General features: G+C 40.3%; 1 protein-coding gene across 1 annotated transcript in view; it reads right to left on the reverse strand.

The window, feature by feature from the left end:
- The window catches only part of TMEM131 (transmembrane protein 131), a 550,079-nt gene that overhangs the window by 100,306 nt on the left and 424,155 nt on the right, over window positions 1-25,618 (reverse strand). Inside the window, 2 exon segments of the mRNA XM_053707713.1 lie at window positions 18,302-18,487; window positions 19,720-19,906. Coding sequence (XP_053563688.1) covers window positions 18,302-18,487; window positions 19,720-19,906 — 373 coding nt within the window.

The following is a 25,618-nucleotide window of genomic DNA, read 5'->3' on the forward strand; positions in this document are numbered from 1 at the left end:
TTCCATGCGTGGGAACGTAGAAAAGACAACAAGATCTCTGTATGAGAGTTTGCTTGTTGAAAAGATGGTGCCTGAAACAATATGTCGTCCAGGTATGGTGCCACTGCAATTCCCCGAGACCTGATCACTGCCAAGAGAGCCCCCAGAACCCTTGAGAAAATTCTGGAAGCTGTGGCAAGGCCAAATGGAAGAGCCACAAATTGAAAGTGTGTCTAGAAAAGCAAATCTCAGGAACTTGTGATGATCCCTGTTGATGGGAACATGAAGATACGCATCCTTCAGGTCTATGGTTGTCATGAACTGACCCTCTTAGACCAAAGGAAGAATGGAACAAATGGTTTCTATTTTGAAGGATGGTACCCTGAGAAACTTGTTGAGACACTTTAGGTCTAGAATAGGACACAAAGTCCCCTCTTTTTAGGGAATCATGAACAGATTTGAATAGAATCCTAGACCCTGTTCCCTTACTGGAACTATCACTCCCAGGGAAGAAAGGTCAAACGCAATTCAAAAATGCCTCTCTTTTTATCTGGTTTGCAGATAATCTTGAGAAGTGGAAGCTGCCCCTGGGAGGAAAAGTTTTGAATTCTATTTTGTAACTCTGAGATACTATGTCCACAGCCCAGGTATCTGGGACATCTCGTATCCAAGCTTGATGAAACAGAGAAAGCCTGCCCCCCACTTGATCCGATCCTGGATCGGGGGAAAACCCTTCATGCTGATTTAGACTCACCTGCAGGATTCTTAGATTGCTTCCCCTTGTTACAAGACTGAGTGGGTTTCCAAGAAGACTTGGACTTTTCCTGGAAGAGGAAGACTTTCCTTTGAAGTTATGTAAGGAACGAAAATTACTTTGATGTCCTTTAGGTCTATTCTTCTTGTCTTGTGGTAGAAAAGACCCTTTTCCACAAGTAATATCAGAAATGATTTCTGCCAGACCAGGTCCAAACAAGGTCTTACCCTTGTAAGTAAGCGCCAGGAGCTTGGACTTCGAGGTAACATCTGCTGACCATGATTTTAGCCACAACGCCCTGCGGGCAAGGACAGTGAAGCCAGATATCTTGGCTCCCAGTTTAATAACTTGCATGGTAGCATCAAAAATAAAGGAACTGGCTATCTTGAGAGCCTTAATTCTGTCTTGGATCTCCACCAAAGGAGTCTCTACTAAAATTGAATCAGACAAGGTATCACACTTGACACAGTGGCAATACAAACTGCAGGTTGCCATTGAAGACCTTGATGATCATACATCTTCTTCAAAAAAGGCCTCCAGCTTTTTGTACATTGGATACTTAAAAGAGCTGCAATTCTCTATAGGGATAGTAGTTCTCTTAGCCAGAGTAGAAATGGCCCCTTCTACTTTAGGCACCGTACACCATGAATCTTTAATGGAGTCAGCGACAGGAAAAATCTTTTTAAAGACAGGAGACGGGGAAAAAGGTATCCCTGGCTTCTTCCATTCCTGTGAAATAATCTCTGTGGCATGGTCTGGAACAGGAAACATTTCCACAGTGGAAGGAACATCATAGTATTTATTAAGTTTACTAGATTTCTTAGGGTTGACAACGACAGGAATATCAGAGTCATCCAAAGTAGCCAAAACCTCCTTTAACGATACACAAAGGTGTTCAAGCTTAAATCTGAAGGTTACTACACCTCTGAGGTAGGGATGCACCGAAATTTCGGCCACCGAAATTTTCGGCCGAAAATGGGCCTATCCCATTTCGGCCGAAAGAGGGGAAAATCGGCCGAAAATTGCATCTTCTATGTAAAAGTAAATTAACCCTTATGCCCCACGAAATCATCCCCTGGCAGACAGATATTTATCCCCCAAAGTGTCCTCCCCCGTGCCTCACCGACCGCTATAAACAGATGCAAGCTGATTCTAAATTTAGCCCCGTGTGGCTGGGTTATTTCCAGGCCATATTCAAATGAACTACATGCCCCAGAATGCCCCGCGGTTAGAGGGAGTGCGGCACTGTGGGCTGGGCTGTTCACTCACTGTCTTGAAGCAGAGCGGCGTGAGAGAAGGAACTTGCCGTGTCAGGTGACTTTTATGATACTTGCCTGTAGAGCCATATAGTTACTTGTGGATCCTCCGGTCAGTGAGTGTGTGTGAAAGGCTAATACGTATATTTACCCGTATCTGGCTCCCTGTCTAACTGTGATTTTATTTGAAAAAGCAGCTCATTGAGTCCTGCAGGATGAGCTGCTTTTTCAAATAAAGTCACGATTAGACAGGGAGCCAGATAAGGGTAAATATATGTATGAGCCTTTCACACATTCACTGACCAGACGATCTGTTACAAGTAACTATATGGCTCTGCAGGCAAGTGTCATAAATTTCACCTGACACGGCAAGATTAGGAGACTGTGTAAACAGAGCGGGCTGCAGCGTGGTGTCATTACAAGCAGCTGTCCCCTCCTCCTGAGAACTGCATAATGAGCTGTTTGCCAGATAAGAGTGAATATAAACATGTAGGAGCCGTTTGCACACTGACAGGACTGTAATTGTTTGGGCTACAATAAACAAGCAGTACTCTTGTAATACCATCTCCTGCATTCCTCTGTGTGCCTCAGTCCCATGTCTTAATTCTTAACCCCATGCTGCCTGCTGATTTAGGATTGTGTCAAATGTTCAAAAGTATGTGTATAATAAATATATATATATATATACTGTGTATATATATATATATATATATATATATATATATATATATATATATATATATACTGTGTGTGTATATATATATATATATATATATATATATATATATATATATACTGTGTGTGTATATATATATATATATATACTGTGTGTATATATATATATATATATATAAAATATATATATATTATATATATATTATATATAAAATATATATTATAAATATTATATATAAAATATATATTATATATATTATATATAAAATATATATTATATATAAAATATATATTATATATAAAATATATATTATATATAAAATATATATTATATATAAAATATATATTATATATATATATATATATATATAATAAAAAGTCTTATATTAATAATAAAATTATAGAAAAAAAACTTTTAAAATAATTTGGTGGAAAAAGTCATTTTCGGTTTCGGTTTCGGTTTTCGGCCAAGGGCATCCTGCATTTTCGGTTTCGGTTTCGGTTTAGAATTTTCATTTCGGTGCATCCCTACTCTGAGGTGCTCCTACCGTACCCACAGGAGTATATCAGAGAACTAAAACACCGTTAGCCAGAATTCTCCTTCAGTGTATCGAGCCGACACACGAGAATGAAGGAAAGCTGTGATGACGCTCCGCTTCGATACTACAGAGAGCCGGAAGTCACATGATCGTCAGAGAAGGAAAACTGTGCCACACTAAAAGCACGTGTTCCCTATCTCCGCTAAAAGACCGCTCAACAGCAAGGTAACTCCTCCCAGTAGGCCAACTGATACTCCACAGCAGTACAAAAAGTGAAAAACATGTTTTAGAGGCCCGTATATCAGTAATACCTAAGCCTGGAAAATGTAAACAATACTGTAATAATTATAGGCCAATCTCCTTAATTAATCTAGATATTAAGCTATTTACAAAAATTTTGGCAACTAGATTAAATGATATCCTTCCAAAACTTATTCATCAGGACCAGGTGGGATTTATCCGTAATAGAGAGGCTCCAGATAACGTTCGGAAAATTATAGACCTGATAGACTATGCCTCAAAACAAAACATGCCTTCTCTGTTTCTTTCATTAGATGCAGAGAAGGCATTTGATCACGTAAACTGGGACTATCTGGCATCAGTATTAAAAAATATGGGCTTTACGGGTAATTGCTGTGCGGCAGTTTCCTCAATCTAATCTAACCCTTCTGCCTTCATCAAAATAGCAGGTTATAAATCCTCATCTATAAAAATTCTTAATGGAACTAGACAGGGGTGCCCACTGTCGCCACTATTGTTCGCTTTGTGCATTGAGCCGTTGGCAGCTAGCATTAGACAGAATGTAGATATAAATGGGATTAAAATACATAACAAAAAACACAAGATCAGCTTATTTGCGGATGATGTTATTCTTTCTATCACCAAACCTATGATCTCCCTCCCCCTGATATACTCAACTATTAGCAAGTTCGCCAGCATTTCGGGATATAAGATTAATAATGATAAATGTGAGGCGCTTATATATCATACATATCATAACATATCAAAACTTTGTTATTGAAATGGAACAAGCTTAATATATCTCTTTATGGTAGATTGAAGTCAATTAAGATGACAGTTCTACCTAAAATCCTATACCTTTTACGCTCACTAGCCATAAATATACCTATTACCGTATTAAAGAAAATCCAAAAAGATCTCATAGCGTTTATTTGGAAATACCAAAGATCTAGAGTCAACAAACACACACTTATTAGACATAAAACAGGAGGAGGGATGGGTTTACCAGACCAAACGGCTTATTATTATGCAGCCAGAATGGCACAATCAGTTAGATAAGATTCAATGGGTTCAAATAGAATCAGACATGATGAGAATACACCCTATTTATAAATTGCCTTGGACTACTAAAAAGGATAGACCCCCTAACTGGAGATGTTTTATTACTATATCACACACATTAATACTGTGGGAGACACTGACATCCAAATACTCTTTGATACCGAGGGGGGGTCGAAGGCGACCCCATTGGTAACATTATCTACCAATTATGATCAGGTTACACAAGAGAAATGGGCAAATAAAGGCTTATATCGAATCTCAGATACCCTTAGGGGAACCAAGCTAATAACTTTTCACCAATATGGTGAACTCAATAGGCAAGAAAAAGGGAGTTGGTTCCATTACCTCCAACTCAGAGCGAGAGTAGACGAGGTCCTAGGACACAATAAATTAGCCGCTAGCACCTATTTAGAGAGACTTTGTTTAGCCACTGGACGGACAAGAGGGGCAATTTCTAATTTATACATCCAGTTCAATACTCCACCGAAGTTGAGTAAATTACCGTTCATGGTAAAAAGGGAATCAGAATTTAACTTTACCTGGTTCGCAGAAAGGTGGTGTGACACCTTGAAGTCTGGTACCTCTTTCTCTATTTGTGCTCATTTGAAGGAATTTTTCTTTATCAAAGTAGCGTTTAGATGGTACTTCCATCCGTCAAGAATACATAAGGCGAATGCTAACACAAATTGTTTGCGCGGCTGCACTGAAAGTGGGACATATGCTCACATGTGGTGGCATTGTTGCCATGTTTCCCATATATGGTCCCAAACATCGGCACTTCTAAGCGAAATTATGGATAGGCAGATTAATTTAACTCCTACTCAGGCACTATTACATGAGCCTATCCCAGGCCTGAATTCAAAAGCTAATAAATTAGTGGCATTGATTTGCACTATAACTAAGTTGGTCATTGCAAGGTATTGGAGAATGGTGATTCCCTCATTTTTGATAATCAGGAATAAGATAGATTATTATTATCAAATGAGCAGCGCTTCAGCAGATATTCTAGGTAATAAGGAGCAGTTCTTGATATGGGACCCCTGGATAATGTATTCTGAGGCCAGAAACAGACATAGAGATTAATAGAGCTATGAAGAGAGACACAATCACGGCCCTTGCCTCCTCCGCTCCTGCTCAGCCTGTGTGGGTGGGTCACAACACACTTCCCTTTTCCCTTCCTTAGAGTCAAATCCACTTATACCCGAGGCAGGGGCTGAGATCTCAGACAAATTGACTGAGACATACACAAGTTTTTATTTTGGCTGGGCCCCCTCCCACGGAGGTACTACGTGGAGCTCTGAAATGTTTTTGAAATGTTGATGCTGTAAAATAGTTGGTGTTGAGTGTATTCTTATACATGTTATGCAAATGTGGTCATACCAGATGATATCGAGAAGATTGGTAAAATGACTGAGGCTTTAATATGGATTGATTATTTGTAATTTGTAAAATGTTAAAAAAATAAAAAACTTTTTTTCATAAAAAAAAGTGAAAAGCATGAACCGTAAAAAAACACTAGTTGTCACACACAATATGCCTCAAGCAGCATGTGAAAACACAAATGTTCAAAAAGCAGCACTTTAGCTTACTGAACTAACTTTCCAATAAAAGCCCACAAAAAACAAAAATAAGCCACAGTGGATTAAAAATTCCATATATGAATAGAAAAAATGAACCCCTAATCTCCCACATCAGTGTCTGCACCCTGCTCATAAAATAATACAGCCTAATGGATTATATTAAAACTGTGCCAAACTGTCACATATCCGTTTCCATTGTGTGTGTATTCCTTTAAGGGGCGAGTTTATCATTCAGCTATCCGCTATTTAACCCACCTATTCCCTTGACTCATTGCTTGGTATTCCTTGTCCAAGCTCCTCTTACCAGTAACTTGCATCATTATTGTGACCGGAAGGTTTCTTTGTCTCTCCCCTGCTCTGCTGCTTGCCGGATCTCCTGGATTACTCCGCGGTGACGTCACATGCCAACTTCGCACGGAACTCCACACTGTGTCTAGCTGCAGCCTGCCAGTTCTGCCTCTGTCGCTCGAACTGCATATTGACTTCCTTGCTCCCAAGTAAGCTTACTTTAGACCTTATTCAGTACCTTTTACTTCTGCTAAAAGTATACTTACATATTATAATCCTTCCCTTATCATATCCTATGTGTTGGTGTAAATAATCAGTACCTGTGACGCCATATATCCATTGGCCCATCAGAGCCTGCTGAACTAATCACACCTAAATTAAATAGTACTGCTGGTATTAACCCTATCTGCTAAGATTCCTCAGATAGTAGTTTCTACCTATATTATCAGTGGTTCAACATATGAACTGTGTAACTTACTAACTTGCCACTGTTGGGTTCTATTTGTGAATACATTTTCCTCCCTTATAGGGAATTACAGAAAGAGAATCAACAGCTGTGACATTAATACCAAGCCTAACAATGAACCCAGTGGATTTAGTTACACATGTGCAATCACTAACAGACAAGGTAGAAAACATGTCTTTAGCACTCACTAATTTTCAACAGGAAAATACTGCATTAAAAGCTTACATTAAGGAAATAGCTGACAAACAAAAGCTTGAAATTTTGCCAGAACCACAAATTAGCCCACCAGAGAAATTCTCTGGAGATCGTAAGCACTTCAGAGAATTCAGGAATGCCTGCTATTTAATGTTCACACTAAAATCTAAGGCCTAGATTTGGAGTTCGGCGGTAGCCGTCAAAACCAGCGTTAGAGGCTCCTAACGCTGGTTTTGGCCGCCCGCTGGTATTTGGAGTCAGTGATTAAAGGGTCTAACGCTCACTTTTCAGCCGCGACTTTTCCATACCGCAGATCCCCCTACGCCATTTGCGTAGCCTATCTTTTCAATGGGATCTATCTAACGCCGGTATTTAGAGTCGTTTCTGAAGTGAGCGTTAGAGCTCTAACGACAAGATTCCAGCCGCCTGAAAATAGCAGGAGTTAAGAGCTTTCTGGCTAACGCCGGTTCATAAAGCTCTTAACTACTGTACCCTAAAGTACACTAACACCCATAAACTACCTATGTACCCCTAAACCGAGCTCCCCCCACATCGCCGCCACTCGATTAAAATTTTTAACCCCTAATCTGCCGACCGCCACCTACGTTATACTTATGTACCCCTAATCTGCTGCCCCTAACCCCGCCGACCCCTGTATTACATTTATTAACCCCTAACCTGCCCCCCACAACGTCGCCGCCAGCTACTTAAAATAATTAACCCCTAATCTTCTGACCGCAAAGCGCCGCCACCTACGTTATCCCTATGTACCCCTAATCTGCTACCCCTAACACCGCCGACCCCTATATTATATTTATTAACCCCTAATCTGTCCCCCTCAACGTCGCCTCCACCTGCCTACACTTATTAACCCCTAATCTGCCGAGCGGACCTTAGCGCTACTATAATAAAGTTATTAACCCCTAATCCGCATCACTAACCCTATCATAAATAGTATTAACCCCTAATCTGCCCTCCCTAACATCGCCGACAGCTACCTTCAATTATTAACCCCTAATCTGCCGAGCGGACCTCACCGCTATTCTAATAAATGTATTAACCCCTAAAGCTAAGTCTAACCCTAACACTAACACCCCCCTAAGTTAAATATAATTTACATCTAACGAAATAAATTAACTCTTATTAAATAAATTATTCCTATTTAAAGCTAAATACTTACCTGTAAAATAAATCCTAATATAGCTACAATATAAATTATAATTATATTATAGCTATTTTAGGATTAATATTTATTTTACAGGCAACTTTGTAATTATTTTAACCAGGTACAATAACTATTAAATAGTTAAGAACTATTTAATAGTTACCTAGTTAAAATAATAACAAATTTACCTGTAAAATAAATCCTAACCTAAGATATAATTAAACCTAACACTACCCTATCAATAAAATAATTAAATAAACTACCTACAATTAACCTAACACTACACTATCAATAAATAAATTAAACACAATTCCTACAAATAAATACAATTAAATAAACTAGCTAAAGTACAAAAAATAAAAAAGAACTAAGTTACAGAAAATAAAAAAATATTTACAAACATAAGAAAAATATTACAACAATTTTAAACTAATTACACCTACTCTAAGCCCCCTAATAAAATAACAAAGCCCCCCAAAATAAAAAATTCCCTACCCTATTCTAAATTAAAAAAGTTACAAGCTCTTTTACCTTACCAGCCCTGAACAGGGCCCTTTGCGGGGCATGCCCCAAGAATTTCAGCTCTTTTGCCTGTAAAAAAAAACATACAATACCCCCCCCCAACATTACAACCCACCACCCACATACCCCTAATCTAACCCAAACCCCCCTTAAATAAACCTAACACTAAGCCCCTGAAGATCTTCCTACCTTGTCTTCACCATCCAGGTATCACCGATCCGTCCTGGCTCCAAGATCTTCATCCAACCCAAGTGGGGGTTGGCGATCCATAATCCGGTCCAGAAGAGGCTCCAAAGTCTTCCTCCTATCCGGCAAGAAGAGGACATCCGGACCGGCAAACATCTTCTCCAAGCGGCATCTTCGATCTTCTTCCATCCGGAGCGAAGCGGCAGGATCCTGAAGACATCCAGCGCGGAACATCCATCCGGACCGACGACTGAACGACGAATGACTGTTCCTTTAAGGGACGTCATCCAAGATGGCGTCCCTCGAATTCCGATTGGCTGATAGGATTCTATCAGCCAATCGGAATTAAGGTAGGAATTTTCTGATTGGCTGATGGAATCAGCCAATCAGAATCAAGTTCAATCCGATTGGCTGATCCAATCAGCCAATCAGATTGAGCTCGCATTCTATTGGCTGTTCCGATCAGCCAATAGAATGCGAGCTCAATCTGATTGGCTGATTGGATCGGCCAATCGGATTGAACTAGATTCTGATTGGCTGATTCCATCAGCCAATCAGAAAATTCCTACCTTAATTCCGATTGGCTGATAGAATCCTATCAGCCAATCGGAATTCGAGGGACGCCATCTTGGATGACGTCCCTTAAAGGAACAGTCATTCGTCGTTCAGTCGTCGGTCCGGATGGATGTTCCGCGCTGGATGTCTTCAGGATCCTGCCGCTTCGCTCCGGATGGAAGAAGATCGAAGATGCCGCTTGGAGAAGATGTTTGCCGGTCCGGATGTCCTCTTCTTGCCGGATAGGAGGAAGACTTTGGAGCCTCTTCTGGACCGGATTATGGATCGCCAACCCCCGCTTGGGTTGGATGAAGATCTTGGAGCCAGGACGGATCGGTGATACCTGGATGGTGAAGACAAGGTAGGAAGATCTTCAGGGGCTTAGTGTTAGGTTTATTTAAGGGGGGTTTGGGTTAGATTAGGGGTATGTGGGTGGTGGGTTGTAATGTTGGGGGGGGGGTATTGTATGTTTTTTTTTTACAGGCAAAAGAGCTGAAATTCTTGGGGCATGCCCCGCAAAGGGCCCTGTTCAGGGCTGGTAAGGTAAAAGAGCTTGTAACTTTTTTAATTTAGAATAGGGTAGGGAATTTTTTATTTTGGGGGGCTTTGTTATTTTATTAGGGGGCTTAGAGTAGGTGTAATTAGTTTAAAATTGTTGTAATATTTTTCTTATGTTTGTAAATATTTTTTTATTTTCTGTAACTTAGTTCTTTTTTATTTTTTGTACTTTAGCTAGTTTATTTAATTGTATTTATTTGTAGGAATTGTGTTTAATTAATTTATTGATAGTGTAGTGTTAGGTTAATTGTAGGTAATTGTAGGTAGTTTATTTAATTATTTTATTGATAGGGTAGTGTTAGGTTTAATTATAACTTAGGTTAGGATTTATTTTACAGGTAAATTTGTTATTATTTTAACTAGGTAACTATTAAATAGTTCTTAACTATTTAATAGCTATTGTACCTGGTTAAAATAATTACAAAGTTGCCTGTAAAATAAATATTAATCCTAAAATAGCTATAATATAATTATAATTTATATTGTAGCTATATTAGGATTTATTTTACAGGTAAGTATTTAGCTTTAAATAGGAATAAGTTATTTAATAAGAGTTAATTTATTTCGTTAGATAAATATTATATTTAACTTAGGGGGGTGTTAGTGTTAGGGTTAGACTTAGCTTTAGGGGTTAATCCATTTATTAGAATAGCGGTGAGCTCCGATCGGAAGATTAGGGGTTAATAATTGAAGGTAGGTGTCAGCGATGTTAGGGAGGGCAGATTAGGGGTTAATACTATTTATGATAGGGTTAGTGAGGCGGATTAGGGGTTAATAACTTTATTATAGTAGCGCTCAGGTCCGCTCGGCAGATTAGGGGTTAATAAGTGTAGGCAGGTGGAGGCGACGTTGTGGGGGGCAGGTTAGGGGTTAATAAATATAATATAGGGGTCGGCGGTGTTAGGGGCAGCAGATTAGGGGTACATAGGGAGAACGTAGGTTGCGGCGGTTTACGGAGCGGCAGATTAGGGGTTAAAAAAAATATGCAGGGGTCAGCGATAGCGGGGGCGGCAGATTAGGGGTTAATAAGTGTAAGGTTAGGGGTGTTTAGACTCGGGGTACATGTTAGGGTGTTAGGTGCAGACGTAGGAAGTGTTTCCCCATAGAAAACAATGGGGCTGCGTTAGGAGCTGAACGCTGCTTTTTTGCAGGTGTTAGGTTTTTTTTCAGCTCAAACAGTCCCATTGTTTCCTATGGGAGAATCGTGCACGAGCACGTTTTTGAGGCCGGCCGCGTCCGTAAGCAACTCTGGTATCGAGAGTTGCATTTGCGGTAAAAATTCTCTACGCTCCTTTTTTGGAGCCTAACGCAGCATTTGTTTGAACTCTCGATACCAGAGTTAATTTTATGGTGCGGCCAGAAAAAAGCCCGCGGAGCGTTAACAGCCCTTTTACCGCCGAACTCCAAATCTAGGCCTAAGACTTTCTCCACAGGTCACACCAAGGTCCTTACTGTCATATCTTATCTCAGGGGTGAGGCACGTATATGGGCAAACTCTTTTTTGAAGCTAATGACCCTGTGTTATATTCATTAGATGCATTTTTCACTCAAATGTCACAACTATATGACAATCCATTCAAACAGCTAACAGCTGAGAATGCTATGCGTTCATTAAAGCAACATAAACACCCTGTTGAAGACTACATCACAGAATTTAAAAGATGGTTTAAAGATACAGGCTGGAATGAGCTATCACTAAAAAAACAGTTTCGTTTGGGTTTATCAGACTTACTCAAGGACGAAATAACAAGGGTTCCCTTATCTGACTCACTAGAGGAACTTATTAATTTATCCATCAGCCTTGATAGGCGTTTAAGAGAGCGCAGACATGAGCGCTCCTTAACTGACACTACCACTAGACGTCAGCCCACACCTACACCCACATACAGTAGGTCTCCAACTAGAGCTACATCTGAACCCATGGAGATTGGTGTCATCAGAGGTCCTCTCACTCCACAAGAGAAACTTTGCAGAAGATGCAAGAACCTCTGTCTATACTGTGGTTCCCCTGACCATAATGTGAAGGACTGTCCGACCTTAAAGGGCCACTAAACCCAAAATCTTTCTTTCATGATTCAGATAGAGAATAGAAATTTAAACAACATTTCAATTTACTTCCATAATTTATTTTTCTTCATTTTTTAAATATCCTTATTTGAAGAAAAAGCAATGCACATGGTGAGCCAATCACATGATGCTCCTATGTGCAGAAACCAATCAGCAGCTAGTGAGCATATCTAGATATGCTTTTCATCAAAGAATATCAAGAGAATAAAACAAATTAGATAATATAAGTAAATTAGAAAGATGTTTAAAATTGCATTCTCTTTCTAAATCATAAAAGAAAAAATGTGGGTGGCATGTCCCTTTAACACGCCAGAAGACGGGTAAGACCTGTGTTATGAGCACTTCCTCCCCCTCTGACAAAACAGACTCTAGTTATTTTTCCTTATCTGTTCTTTTACAGTGGGAGACCCAGAGACTTCACTCCAAAGTGATCGTTGACTCAGGAGCCAGTTCTAACTATATAGATTTAAACTTTACACAAATTAATAAAATTCCACTTATTAAGAAGCATAACCAGTCTCCGTAAGAGTTATTGATGGTACTCAGATGTCTTCAGGACCTATCTGTTATCAAACCATACCCATTAAGGTTACCACTGAAACAGATCATACTGAATATATAACCTTTGATGTAATTCCTCTAGCCATTTTTTCCTCTTATCCTAGGGTATACTTGGTTATGTTTACATGATCCACAAATATCTTGGCGCACTTCTACATTAACATTTAATTCAGACTACTGTAAGTCAACTTGCCAATTCCATCAACATATTCTCTAAACTTCAGTTTGTAATATACCTCCAGAATATACAGATTTTCTTGAAGTCTTTAGTAAGAAAGAGTCAGAGAATTTACCGCCCCATCGCAAGTATGACTGCCCTATAGACCTACTGCCAGGTGTTGACATTCCTTGTGGTCATATCTTCAATCTTTCTAGTTCTGAATTATCTCATTTGAAGAACTATATTGAGGAGAACTTACAAAAAGGGTTCATTAGGCAATCCACCTCTCCAGCTGGTTCTGGCATGTTTTTTGTAAAGAACAAGGATGGTAGCCTCCGACCAATTGTTGACTATAGGGAACTCAACTTGCGAACTGTAAAGAATAGATACCCTCTCCCTCTAATTCCAGAACTTATATAGCGTTTGGAGGGATCTACTCACTTCACAAAGCTTGATTTGAGAGGAGCTTATAACCTGGTACGTGTGCGCAAAGGGGACGAATGCTCACAGCTTTCCGTACTCGATATGGTCTATACGAGTATACTGTGATGCCATTCGGCCTCTGCAATGCGCCTGCCACTTTCCAACACCTGATAAACGATATTTTTAAAGACTTACTTGATATATATGTAGTCGTTTATTTAGATGATATACTCATTTACTCAAAGAATAAGCAAGACCATGTCAAACACGTAAGATCTGTACTATCACGTCTATGTGAAAATCAGTTGTACGCTAAACCTGAGAAATGTACCTTTCACACCGATACTATAACATTCCTCGGTTATGCAATATCCCCAAATGGTATTAACATGGAGTCCAGCAAAATACAGGCTATCTTACAATGGCCTAATCCCACAACAAAACGCCAGGTTCAAAGTTTTCTAGGATTTGCAAATTTCTATCGCAAATTCATTAAACATTTTGCTGCCTTAACTAAACCCCTGACTAATTTAACCAAAGGAAACACCAAATTTGCTTGGACACCACACTGTCAACAGGTGTTTGACCTACTCAAACATCACTTTACTACTGCACCTATTCTAAGGTTTCATAACCCATCACTTCAATATGTTTTGGAGGTGGATGCGTCAGATTCGGCTATCGGAGCAGTTCTATCACAGAGACTGTCTTTAAAACACCCCTTACATCCAGTAGCATATTACTCAAGAGTTCTCAATACAGCAGAAACACATTATGCAGTAGGTGAGAAAGAACTACTAGCCATAAAAGCTTCTCTTGAGCATTGGCGTCATCTTCTCGAGGGCACAGAACTCCCCATTTTGATATATACATATCATAGGAATCTGCAATATTTAAAAACCAATAGAATTCTCACATCCAGGCAGGTACGTTGGAACTTATACTTCAATAGGTTCAACTACCTCATTACTTATAGGCCAGCTAACAAAAACCACAAGGCTGATGCATTGTCCAGAATGTTTCACAAACCCACATCCGAGGTTCCCACACAAACTGTTATACCTCTTGATCATATCATAGGCCTTACGCAAGATACTACTGTTATGTTTAAGGATCATCAAAATGCTGATTTGACTAAACCACTTGAGCAATTACAATTAGGAATTGATGGCTTACTATACCATAAAGACACACTATACGTACCTCCTTCCTTACGAGACAAAGTATTACACTCAAATCATGACAATCCATTAGCAGGACACCCAGGTTGTCAAAAGACGATAGATTTAATCACCAGAACTTATTGGTGGCCACACATGACTGAAACTATTAAGCAATACGTACTATCTTGTCAGATATGTATCATCTCAAAACACAATACTCACTCTCCTTACGGTCAGTTACTCCCTTTACCCACTCCCACAAGACCATGGACTGACATAGCTCTAGATTATATAGTGGAGTTGCCTAGATCTAATAACAACAACACCATCTTAGTGGTAGTGGACTTGTTTAGCAAGATGGCACATTTTATACCTACAGCTAAATTGCCAACGGCATCAGAGACCGTGCAATTACTTATACAAAATGTTGTGCGTTACCATGGAATACCCCTCAGCATCACCTCTGACAGGGGTTCTCAATTTACCAGCAAATTCTGGACGGAACTATGTAGATCCTTAAACATTCAACGAAGACTTAGCACATCATTCCATCCCCAGACGAATGGACAGACAGAGAGAACCAATCAATGGTTGGAGACTTATCTACGTTGCTTTACGACTTCTGATCAATCAAACTGGTCCACGATGTTGCCTTATGCCGAATTTGCCTATAACAACACAGTACATTCCGCTACTAAACTTTCACCTTTTTACGTTAATTATGGCTACCACCCAACTTTTCTTTATGATAACACCAAAGACTCCTTATGCCCATTAGTTGATGATCTTCATAATTCCATTTCACAGACGTTTACCCAAGTCAAGGACACCATTGACCGTACAAAACTTCTCTACAAGAAGTACTTCGATAAAACCAGGTTGCCTCCTCCTACTTATACTGTGGGAGATAAGGTCTGGTTGTCCACTCGCAACCTAAAGTTGCAGTTGCCCTCCAAGAAGCTAGGTTCTTTATACATAGGACCTTATCGCATCATTAAAGTCGTTAATCCCAACGCTGTCACTTTGGACTTGCCTCCTAGGTTGTCTATTCATCCTACCTTCCACATCTCCCTCCTGAAACCATATGTCTCGGTGCATGAGAGTGAACCTGTTCAGACTGCTCCCCCCGACTTCGCTCATTTTGCAGAGGATTATGATGTACATTCCATTAAGGACTCTAGACGCCATCAGGGAATTCTTCAGTATCTCATCCACTGGAAGGGTTACCCAGCAGAGGATGATTCCTGGGAACCAGCTTGTAATTTGTCTGCACCGAGGTTGGTTTCACTCTTTCATAGGCGAAATCCTGATAGACCTCGTCCATGATCCCCGGAGTGGATCCTTTTGGGGGGGCATTCTGTCACATATCCGTTTCCATTGTGTGTGTATTCCTTTAAGGGGCGAGTTTATCATTCAGCTATACGCTATTTAACCCACCTATTCCCTTGACTCATTGCTTGGTATTTCTTGTCCAAGCTCCTCTTACCAGTAACTTGCATCATTATTGTGACCGGAAGGTTTCTTTGTCTCTCCCCTGCTCTGCTGCTTGCCGGATCTCCTGTATTACTCCGCGGTGACGTCACATGCCAACTTTGCACGGAACTCCACACTGTGTCTAGCTGCAGCCTGCCAGTTCTGCCTCTGTCGCTCGAACTGCATATTGACTTCCTTGCTCCCAACTAAGCTTACTTTAGACCTTATTCAGTACCTTTTACTTCTGCTAAAAGTATACTTACATATTATAATCCTTCCCTTATCATATCCTATGTGTTGGTGTAAATAATCAGTACCTCTGAAGCCATATATCCATTGGCCCATCAGAGCCTGCTGAACTAATCACACCTAAATTAAAAATAGTACTGCTGGTATTAACCGTATCTGCTAAGATTCCGCAGATAGTAGTTTCCACCTATATTATCAGTAGTTCAACATATGAACTGTGTAACTTACTAACTTGCCACTGTTGGGTTCTATTTGTGAATACATTTTCCTCCCTTATAGGGAATTACAGAAAGAGAATCAACAGCTGTGACACAAACATACTGCAGCATAAATCTTCTTAAAGTGCTAGTCTTCAGAACCTAGAAGACAAAAAGCACTTACCTGAAGTCTAGCTATCTGGCAAGACAACAGCTTACAAGGTGTGAGGGGACACATACTCCTCACAGAGACCTGTAGAAAAAGAAAGAACAGAGTAAACCTACTATGGCTTTCTATACCATGGGCAGCAAATATGTTAGGAAAACAAAGCAAGGCCTACCTCACAAGTTCCTAACTGCTTTAAAGTCACAACTACTCTACTGCAGAGATTGACGTGGACTACAGCTATACCCAAAATCTTGCTTGTAGTGAAAAGAAATCCAAATTTCTTCAGACACCAAAACTTCCCCTCCTCCATTGACAGAGGCAAAGAGAATGACTGTGGATTATTGATAGGGGATAGACACTTAAATACTTTGCTGTGGTGCTCTTTGCCTCCTCCTGCTGGCCAGAAGTGATATTCCCACTGGTAATTGATGACGTTGTGGACTCTCCATATCTTAGGAAAGAAATATGTAATCATTACGTTCTCCCAACTATTTATACTGGCATACCACAGGGAACCAACGGCATAATTTTTAATGTGAATACGATCTGCAATGGGTCTATGCCTAGCAGCGAGAGAATAATGGCGGGAAACGCTAACCACCCTCTCACACTGTGAAAACCGTCAGAAAAAAGATCTAAACAGATATCTGTGGTTTCAGCGCAAGAGAATAGCGGGAACATAACGCTCCCTCGCAATTACAAACTGAGGCAGCAAACTGAATGAAGTACTTGTACATTCGGAAGGAGAGAAAAGGCGGCACAGCCAATCACTCAGCACACTAGCATTGACTAAAGAATCTTCCCTTAGTGAACATGAAAGGGGTACTGAGTCTCACATTGGTTGGAGATCCTAAAAATTTAAAATAAATTGATAGAAGAGCACATCAATCTTCAACCTCTCTCCTCAGAGGCCAAGAACAAACTGAGAGGAGAGAAGAGGTGAGAGGGATTAATGCTCTTGTGAGGGTTCTTGACCTCCTTCTAGTGGCGAGAAATATATCCCACATGTTATTGATACCTATGGACTCTCATCATGTTACAAAATAAATTGCGTTTCATGTCCCTTTAAACAATTTACAACCTGTGTATCAAAATGTATAGATACTTTTTTAAAATAGCCAAATGATTGTATAGCTCTTAGTATTTCATAGTCAGGATACCTTCACATATATTCTTGTCTCACAATTTGCTTTTTGTAATTTGTCTTTCAGTTCCCACAAACAAGCAGTAATACTGTTCCAATTTTCTGCAGCAGGTGGTGCATTTAATAAGAGGGTGATGACTCACTTCCTTCTGTATATAAATGCATAATGCTTTATAATGCTTTGAGTGCTATGCCCTCTGTATTCTCTGGTTAGCATGCACGGCTGTACAAAGAGATTTACACATAACACAATAAGACATATGGTAAGTTTAAATGGACATGAAACGCCTTGTAATTATTAAGCTTTTTAGTAGCCTTACAATAAATTGACATAGTAGAAAAGTGTGACATGTTTCTAAATACATCAACACCTTGTTTGTTGCAAATTATTTGGTTAAACACTTGCGTTATTTCGATGACCCAATATTGACTTGTTACGGTAGTAAAAAAGGCTTGCCACTTTCATTTTGTTAACAAAACTTGCATGGTTTTGCAGTATCTTATCAATTTTCAGGGTTAAATTACCGGAAAAGCAGGCAAAATAATTAATGAACATATATTTTTACTACTTTTAATTAAACATTTTATATTACAAAATCAAGATGTTTCATGGCCCTTTAAAAAAGAAAAATCCTTACATAAACCAGGATATCTATGCAAAGCATAAACATTTACCTCATTATTCCTGAGATGATGACGTAAAGTGCTAGTTCCCAGTTGGGCCGTGGAAGCACCTCTGCACATGATGCTAGCATGTGATAAGGAAGGGACGCATTCAACACAAAAACAAATTCAGAGCCTCCACCAGTAACAATTTTTAGCTCTCGGATCACTCGTGAAGAGGTGAAATCTGGTGTAAACCTTAAAAAAGGAGATGGGTATAACATTTAACAACAGACAAATTATGATAATTTCCGAAGCAGAAACCTATTAACATCACCTTAGACAGGTACATGGTCTCCCTATCAATGACAATATTGGCTCTTAAAACATTGTTAACGCCAGATATATTTTCCTTGAATAAGGCTTTAGGAATCAACATCTTTTTAACCCTCATAAATAATACTTCTGTCTTGAGTACCAAGATGCTCGATAGTCCGTCTTTATGTTTTATAAATGTAGATCAGTTTCTAGGTTGTGTATTTTGGGTAACACATTCTTAAGAATATACAACTGCTACTTATGTATTAGAGAAAAAAAATCTCAACACGTGGGAATTCTCCTGACCACTAGGAGGAGGGAAAAGGAGATTTGCAACACGTGATGACTAGTGGACTCTTATCATCTGATAAAAGAAAAGTATATATCAAACATATAAAAGTGCACTCTGTAAATACACTTAAAATACTGCTACATAAAAACCAATGCATTTTAATAAACCCGTTTTCAGGTACAACAGACAAAAAAAGCCCCTTTAATAACTTGTTTATTTTTCAAAACTCAGTTTACCCAATGTAATCACTTCCTAAGTAAAATCTACTATTTAATCTATTAAAAATGTATTTTTAATCAAAATTAAAAAAAAGAAAAGAAAAAAAGTTACTTCTGAAGAGTGATAAACTTGATGCAAGTTATAAATACCTGTATTTCTAACCATATAATTAGGGTAAACTGCATTGTTCATGGTTCTAAATATCTCAAAATTAAACTTTCACGTATTTTAGAAAACCCTTTCAATTTACTTCTATTCTCAAATTTGCTGTCCTGGTAGCCTGTGTTGAAAAGCATACCTAGGTAAGCTCAGGAGCAACAGTGATTAAAGGGATAATTGTGCAACACACTACTTACTGGTAGCTAGTTAGTAACTACACACACGTCTCGTGTCATTGGCTCACCAGATGTGTTCAGCTAGCTCACAGTAGTACATTGCTGCTCTGGAGTGTACTTTATATGTTGAGCCCCTTTCTTTTTGCATTTCTGTCCCTTAATGGACAATATTGTTTGTAGTAAATAAAACAGATCAACCTTTATACAGTGTCTCCAACGTCTACATTGATCATGCATAATTAGTAACTGTACATAGTTTTTTATACTGTCACAAAGCCAATAATAAAAAGTGGAGCATGCGCACACAGACACACACAAATACTTACAGAATAACTATTTCTTTAGAGGCATTAGGGCTTAGTGCAAATTCTTGACAATTTAGAATTTTGAATCCATAACCTTCACACGAATATCCACTTATTTCCATTGACTTAATAGTGACTAGAAGGTTCCCCGTGTTCTCTAACTTAAAAGTCCTTTTCAAAGTAAAATTAGGTTCTCTAGGCTTTATTTCTAAAACAAAACGAGAATTATTATTAGAAAATGAAAGAACAAAACTCTCAGCTACAGCATTAATAGTATTTTCTTTGCATAAGTATTAATTGTAAAAGATCTCAGAATTTCTAGCAGCAAATAAAGCTGATGTGAAACTAATGATAGAGAATCAACTTTTGAGGAAAATAACCGTACTGTGGTACTTCTCTAACTGCTGACCAGTAGATCACAAAAATCACAAAAACAGAATTTATGCTTACCTGATAAATTACTTTCTCTTGCGGTTTATCCAGTCCACGGATTCATCCTTACTTGTGGGATATTCTCATTCCCTACTGGAAGTGGCAAAGAGAGCACACAGCAAAGCTGTCCATATAGCTCCCCCTCTGGCTCCGCCCCCCAGTCATTCGACCGACGGTTAGGAGAAAAAGGAGAAACCATAGGGTGCAGTGGTGACTGTAGTTTAAACAAGAAATTTTAACCTGACTTAATTGCCAGGGCGGGCCGTGGACTGGATACACCGCAAGAGAAAGTAATTTATCAGGTAAGCATAAATTCTGTTTTCTCTTGCAAGGTGTATCCAGTCCACGGATTCATCCTTACTTGTGGGATACCAATACCAGAGCTTTAGGACACGGATGAAGGGAGGGAACAAGACAGGTAACCTAAACGGAAGGCACCACTGCTTGCAAAACCTTTCTCCCAAAAATAGCCTCCGAAGAAGCAAAAATATTGAATTTGTAAAATTTGGCAAAAGTATGCAGTGAAGACCAAGTCGCTGCCTTACAAATCTGTTCAACAGAAGCCTCATTCTTGAAGGCCCAAGTGGAAGCCACAGCTCTGGTGGAATGAGCTGTAATTCGTTTAGGAGGCTGCTGCCCAGCAGTCTCATAAGCCAATCGGATGATGCTTTTCAACCAGAAGGAAAGAGAGGTAGCCGTCGCTTTTTGACCTCTCCTCTTACCAGAATAGACAACAAACAAAGATGATGTTTGTCTGAAATCCTTAGTTGCTTGTAAATAGAATTTCAAAGCACGAACCACATCAAGATTGTGTAAAAGCCGTTCCTTCTTAGAAGCTGGATTAGGACACAGAGAAGGAACAATGATTTCCTGGTTAACGTTCTTATTAGAAACAACTTTAGGAAGAAAACCAGGTTTGGTACGCAAAACTACCTTATCTGCATGGAACACCAGATAGGGTGAATTACACTGCAAAGCAGACAATTCTGAAACTCTTCGAGCAGAAGATATAGCTACCAAAAACAAAACTTTCCATGATAATAATTTAATATCTATGGAATGTAAAGGTTCAAATGGAACCCCTTGAAGAACTGAAAGAACTAAATTTAGACTCCATGTAGGAGCCATAGGTTTATAGACAGGCTTGATTCTGACTAACGCCTGTGTAAACGCTTGAACATCTGGTATTTCTGCCAGACGCTTGTGTAAAAGGATAGACAGAGCGGATATCTGCCCCTTTAAGGAACTAGCTGATAAACCTTTCTCCAATCCTTCTTGGAGAAAAGACAATAATCCTAATCTTACTCCATGAGTAACCCTTGGATTCACACCAACAAAGATATTTCCGCCATATCTTATGGTAAATTTTCCTGGCGACAGGTGTTCTAGCTTGGATCAGAGTATCTATGACTGATTCAGAGAACCCACGCTTGGATAGAATTAAGCGTTCAATCTCCAAGCAGTCAGCTGCAGAGAAACTAGATTTGGATGCTTGAATGGACCCTGTATTAGAAGATCCTGCCTCGTTGGCAGTGTCCATGGTGGGACAGATGACATGTACCCTAGGTCTGCATACCAAGTCCTGCGTGGCCACGCAGGCGCTATCAGAATTATCGAGGCCTTCTCCTGTTTGATTCTGGCTACCAGCCAAGGGAGAAGGGGAAACGGTGGAAAGACATAGGCCAGATTGAAGGACCAAGGCGCTACTAGAGCATCTATCAATGCCGCCTTGGGGTCCCTGGACCTGGCACCGTAAAGAGGAAGTTTGGTGTTCTGACGGGACGCCATCAGATCCAACTCTGGGATGCCCTATAGCTGAGTCAGCTGAGCAAATACCTCCGGGTGGAGTTCCCACTCCCCCGGGTGAAAAGTCTGACGACTTAGGAAATCTGCTTCCCAGTTGTCTACTCCTGGGATGTGAATTGCAGATAGATGGCAAGAGTGATCCTCCTCCCACCTGATTATCTTGGTTACTTCCTTCATCGCTAAGGAACTCTTTGTTCCTCCCTGATGATTTATGTATGCTACAGTCGTGATGTTGTCCGACTGAAATCTGATGAACTTGGCCGTCGCTAGCTGAGGCCATGCCTGGAGCGTGTTGAATATCGCTCTCAGTTCCAAAATGTTTATCGGGAGAAGAGACTCTTCCCGAGACCATAGGCCCTGAGCTTTCAGGGAGCCACAGACCGCACCCTAACAGACTGGCGTCGGTCGTTACAATGACCCACTCCGGTCTGCGGAAGCACATTCCCTGTGACAGGTGATCCTGAGACAACCACCAGAGAAGAGAATCTCTGGTTTTCTGGTCCAGTTGGATTTGAGGAGACAAATCTGCATAATCCCCATTCCACTGTTTGAGCATGCACAATTGCAGTGGCCTGAGATGAATTTGAGCAAAAGGGACTACGTCCATTGCTGCTACCATTAATCCGATTACCACCATGCACTGAGCTACAGAAGGCTGAGGAATGGAATGAAGAACTCGGCAAGTACTTAGAAGCTTTAACCTTCTGACCTCCGTCAGAAATATTTTCATTTCTACCGAGTCTATTAATGTTCCCAGGAAGGGAACCCTTGTGAGCGGGGACAGAGAACTTTTTTCGGTGTTCACCTTCCACCCGTGAGACCTTAGAAAGGCCAGAACAATATTCGTATGAACCTTGGCTCTGGGAAAAAACGACGCCTGTATTAAGATGTCGTCCAGATAGGGTGCTACTGCAATGCCCCGCGGTCTCAGGACTGCTAGAAGGGACCCTAGAACCTTTGTAAAAATTCTGGGAGCGGTGGCCAACCCGAAGGGAAGGGCCACGAACTGGTAATGCTTGTCCAGAAAAGCGAACCTTAGGAACTGATGGTGATCTTTGTGGATAGGAATATGAAGGTACGCATCCTTTAGATCCATGTTAGTCATATATTGACCTTCCTGGATCATCGGTAAGATTGTCCGAATGGTTTCCATCTTGAAAGATGGAACTCTGAGGAATTTGTTTAGAATTTTTAGATCCAGGATTGGTCTGAAAGTTCCTTCCTTTTTGGGAACCATAAACAGGTTTGAGTAAAAACCCAGTCCTTGTTCTGTAATTGGAACTGGATATATCACTCCCATCTTGAGTAGATCTTCTACACAGCATAAGAACGCCTCTTTCTTTGTCTGGTCTGTAGACAGACGAGAAATGTGGAACCTTCCCCTTGGAGGAGAGTCCTTGAATTCTAGAAGATATCCCTGAGCAACTATCTCTAATGCCCAGGGATCGGGAACATCTCTTGCCCAAGCCTGAGCAAAGAGAGAGAGTCTGCCCCCTACCAGATCCGGTCCCGGATCGGGGGCTACCCCTTCATGCTGTCTTAGTAGCAGCTGCAGGCTTCTTGGCCTGTTTACCCTTGTTCCAGCCCTGCAAAGGCTTCCAGGTTGCCTTGGGCTGTGAAGTGTTACCCTCTTGCTTTGCGGTAGCAGAGGCTGAAGCAGGACCGCTCCTGAAGTTGCGAAAGGAACGAAAATTAGCCTTGTTTTTAGCCTTAAAAGGCCTATCTTGCGGGAGGGCATGGCCCTTTCCCCCAGTGATATCCGAAATAATCTCTTTCAACTCGGGCCCGAAAAGGGTCTTTCCCTTGAAAGGAATATTCAGTAATTTTGTTTTAGACGATACGTCGGCCGACCATGATTTAAGCCAAAGCGCTCTGCGCGCCATTATGGCAAAAGCAGAATTTTTCGCCGCTAACTTAGCTAATTGCAAAGCGGTATCTGTGATAAAAGAATTAGCCAGCTTTAGAGCCTTAATTCTATCCATAATTTCGTCATATGAGGTCTCCGTCTGGAGCGACTCCTCCAGCGCCTCAAACCAGAAAGCCGCTGCAGTAGTTACAGGAATAATGCAGGCAATAGGTTGGAGAAGGAAACCTTGTTGAACAAATATTTTCTTTAGTAAACTTTCACATTTTTATCCATAGGATCTTTAAAAGCACAACTGTCTTCAATTGGTATGGTTGTGTGCTTGGCTAGTGTTGAAACTGCCGCCTCTACCTTAGGGACCGTCTGCCACGCGTGCCGCCTGGGATCAGATATGGGGAACATTTTCTTAAAGATAGGTGGGGGAACAAAAGGTACACCTGGTCTTTCCCACTCCCTAGCAACAATATCTGCCACCCTCTTAGGGATCGGAAACGCATCAGTGTATACAGGGACTTCTAGATATTTGTCCATTTTACACAATTTCTCTGGGACCACCATACGGTCACAATCATCCAGAGTTGATAAGACCTCCCTAAGCCGTACGTGGAGATGTTACAATTTAAATTTAAATGCTAGTGAATCTGATTCTGCCCGCTGAGAAACTTTTCCTGAATCAGAAATTTCTCCCTCAGACATAACATCCCTCGCCCCTACTTCAGAGTGTTGTGAGGGTACATCAGATAAGCCTCCCAAAGCTTCCGACTGCTCCTCATCTGTTCTCAAAACAGAGCTATCGCGCTTTTTAGGGAAAACTGGCAGTTTGGATAGATAGGCCGCAAGGGAATTATCCATGACTGCCGCCAGTTGTTGCAATGTAATAGGTGCTAATGCACTAGAGGTACTAGGTAACGCTTGAGCGGGCGTAACTCGTGATGACACATGGGGAGAGGACGGAGGACTATCCTCATTACCTTCAGTCAAAGAATCATCTAGAGCTATATTTTTAAGTGACACAATATGATCTTTAAAGTGTATAGACACATTAGTGCACTTGGGACACATTTTGAGTGGGGGTTCCACCATGGCTTCTGAACACATAGAACAAGGCTTTTCCTTAGTGTCAGACATGTTTAACAGATTGGTATTATACACAAGCAGGCTTGGAAAAACACTTTATGTAATAAAAAATACAATTTGCAATAAATGGTACTGTGCCTTTAAGATAATAAAAGCGCACACAATTTTACAAAACGGTGAAAAATGAACCAAATCTCTTGAAATTTTTACAGTATGTGCCTAATGCTTCGATATGATTGCACAGCAAGATTCAGCCTGATTAACCCTTTAATGCCCAAACCGGAGCCGCCTAAAGCAAACAACCGGTTAATAAACTACAGAACCTTGCCACAGCAGCCTGCTGTGGCCCTACCTTCCCTTAAAGTGAATGTAAATTCTAACTGTTTGGACACTATATTTATATAGATAATCATTATAATAACCAAACCACTGCTTTCATTTGTTAAAAAAAATGGAAATATATTTTTAATTTACAAATCAAAATATCGTCGATTGACTGTACCTGCTCCTCCCACTCTCAACTTCCTTATTATCCTCAATATTACGTATTCAGCGGTCCCACCCGCTGTTTACGTATCAGCAATGCACGCTCCTGTCTCAGTTAATAACTGCGCATGCGTTAAACACCGTTTCCGCTGTCAATCAACGTAGTATTCATTGAATCTTTACATTCGATGAATACTATCGTTGTGAATCGAGCGAATCAAAGGATCTCCTACCCAAGCCCGTAATACTGGGAAA

The sequence above is a fragment of the Bombina bombina genome, chromosome 3 (genome assembly GCF_027579735.1).
Source record: "Bombina bombina isolate aBomBom1 chromosome 3, aBomBom1.pri, whole genome shotgun sequence".
In the NCBI taxonomy this organism is placed as follows: Eukaryota; Metazoa; Chordata; class Amphibia; order Anura; family Bombinatoridae; genus Bombina; species Bombina bombina.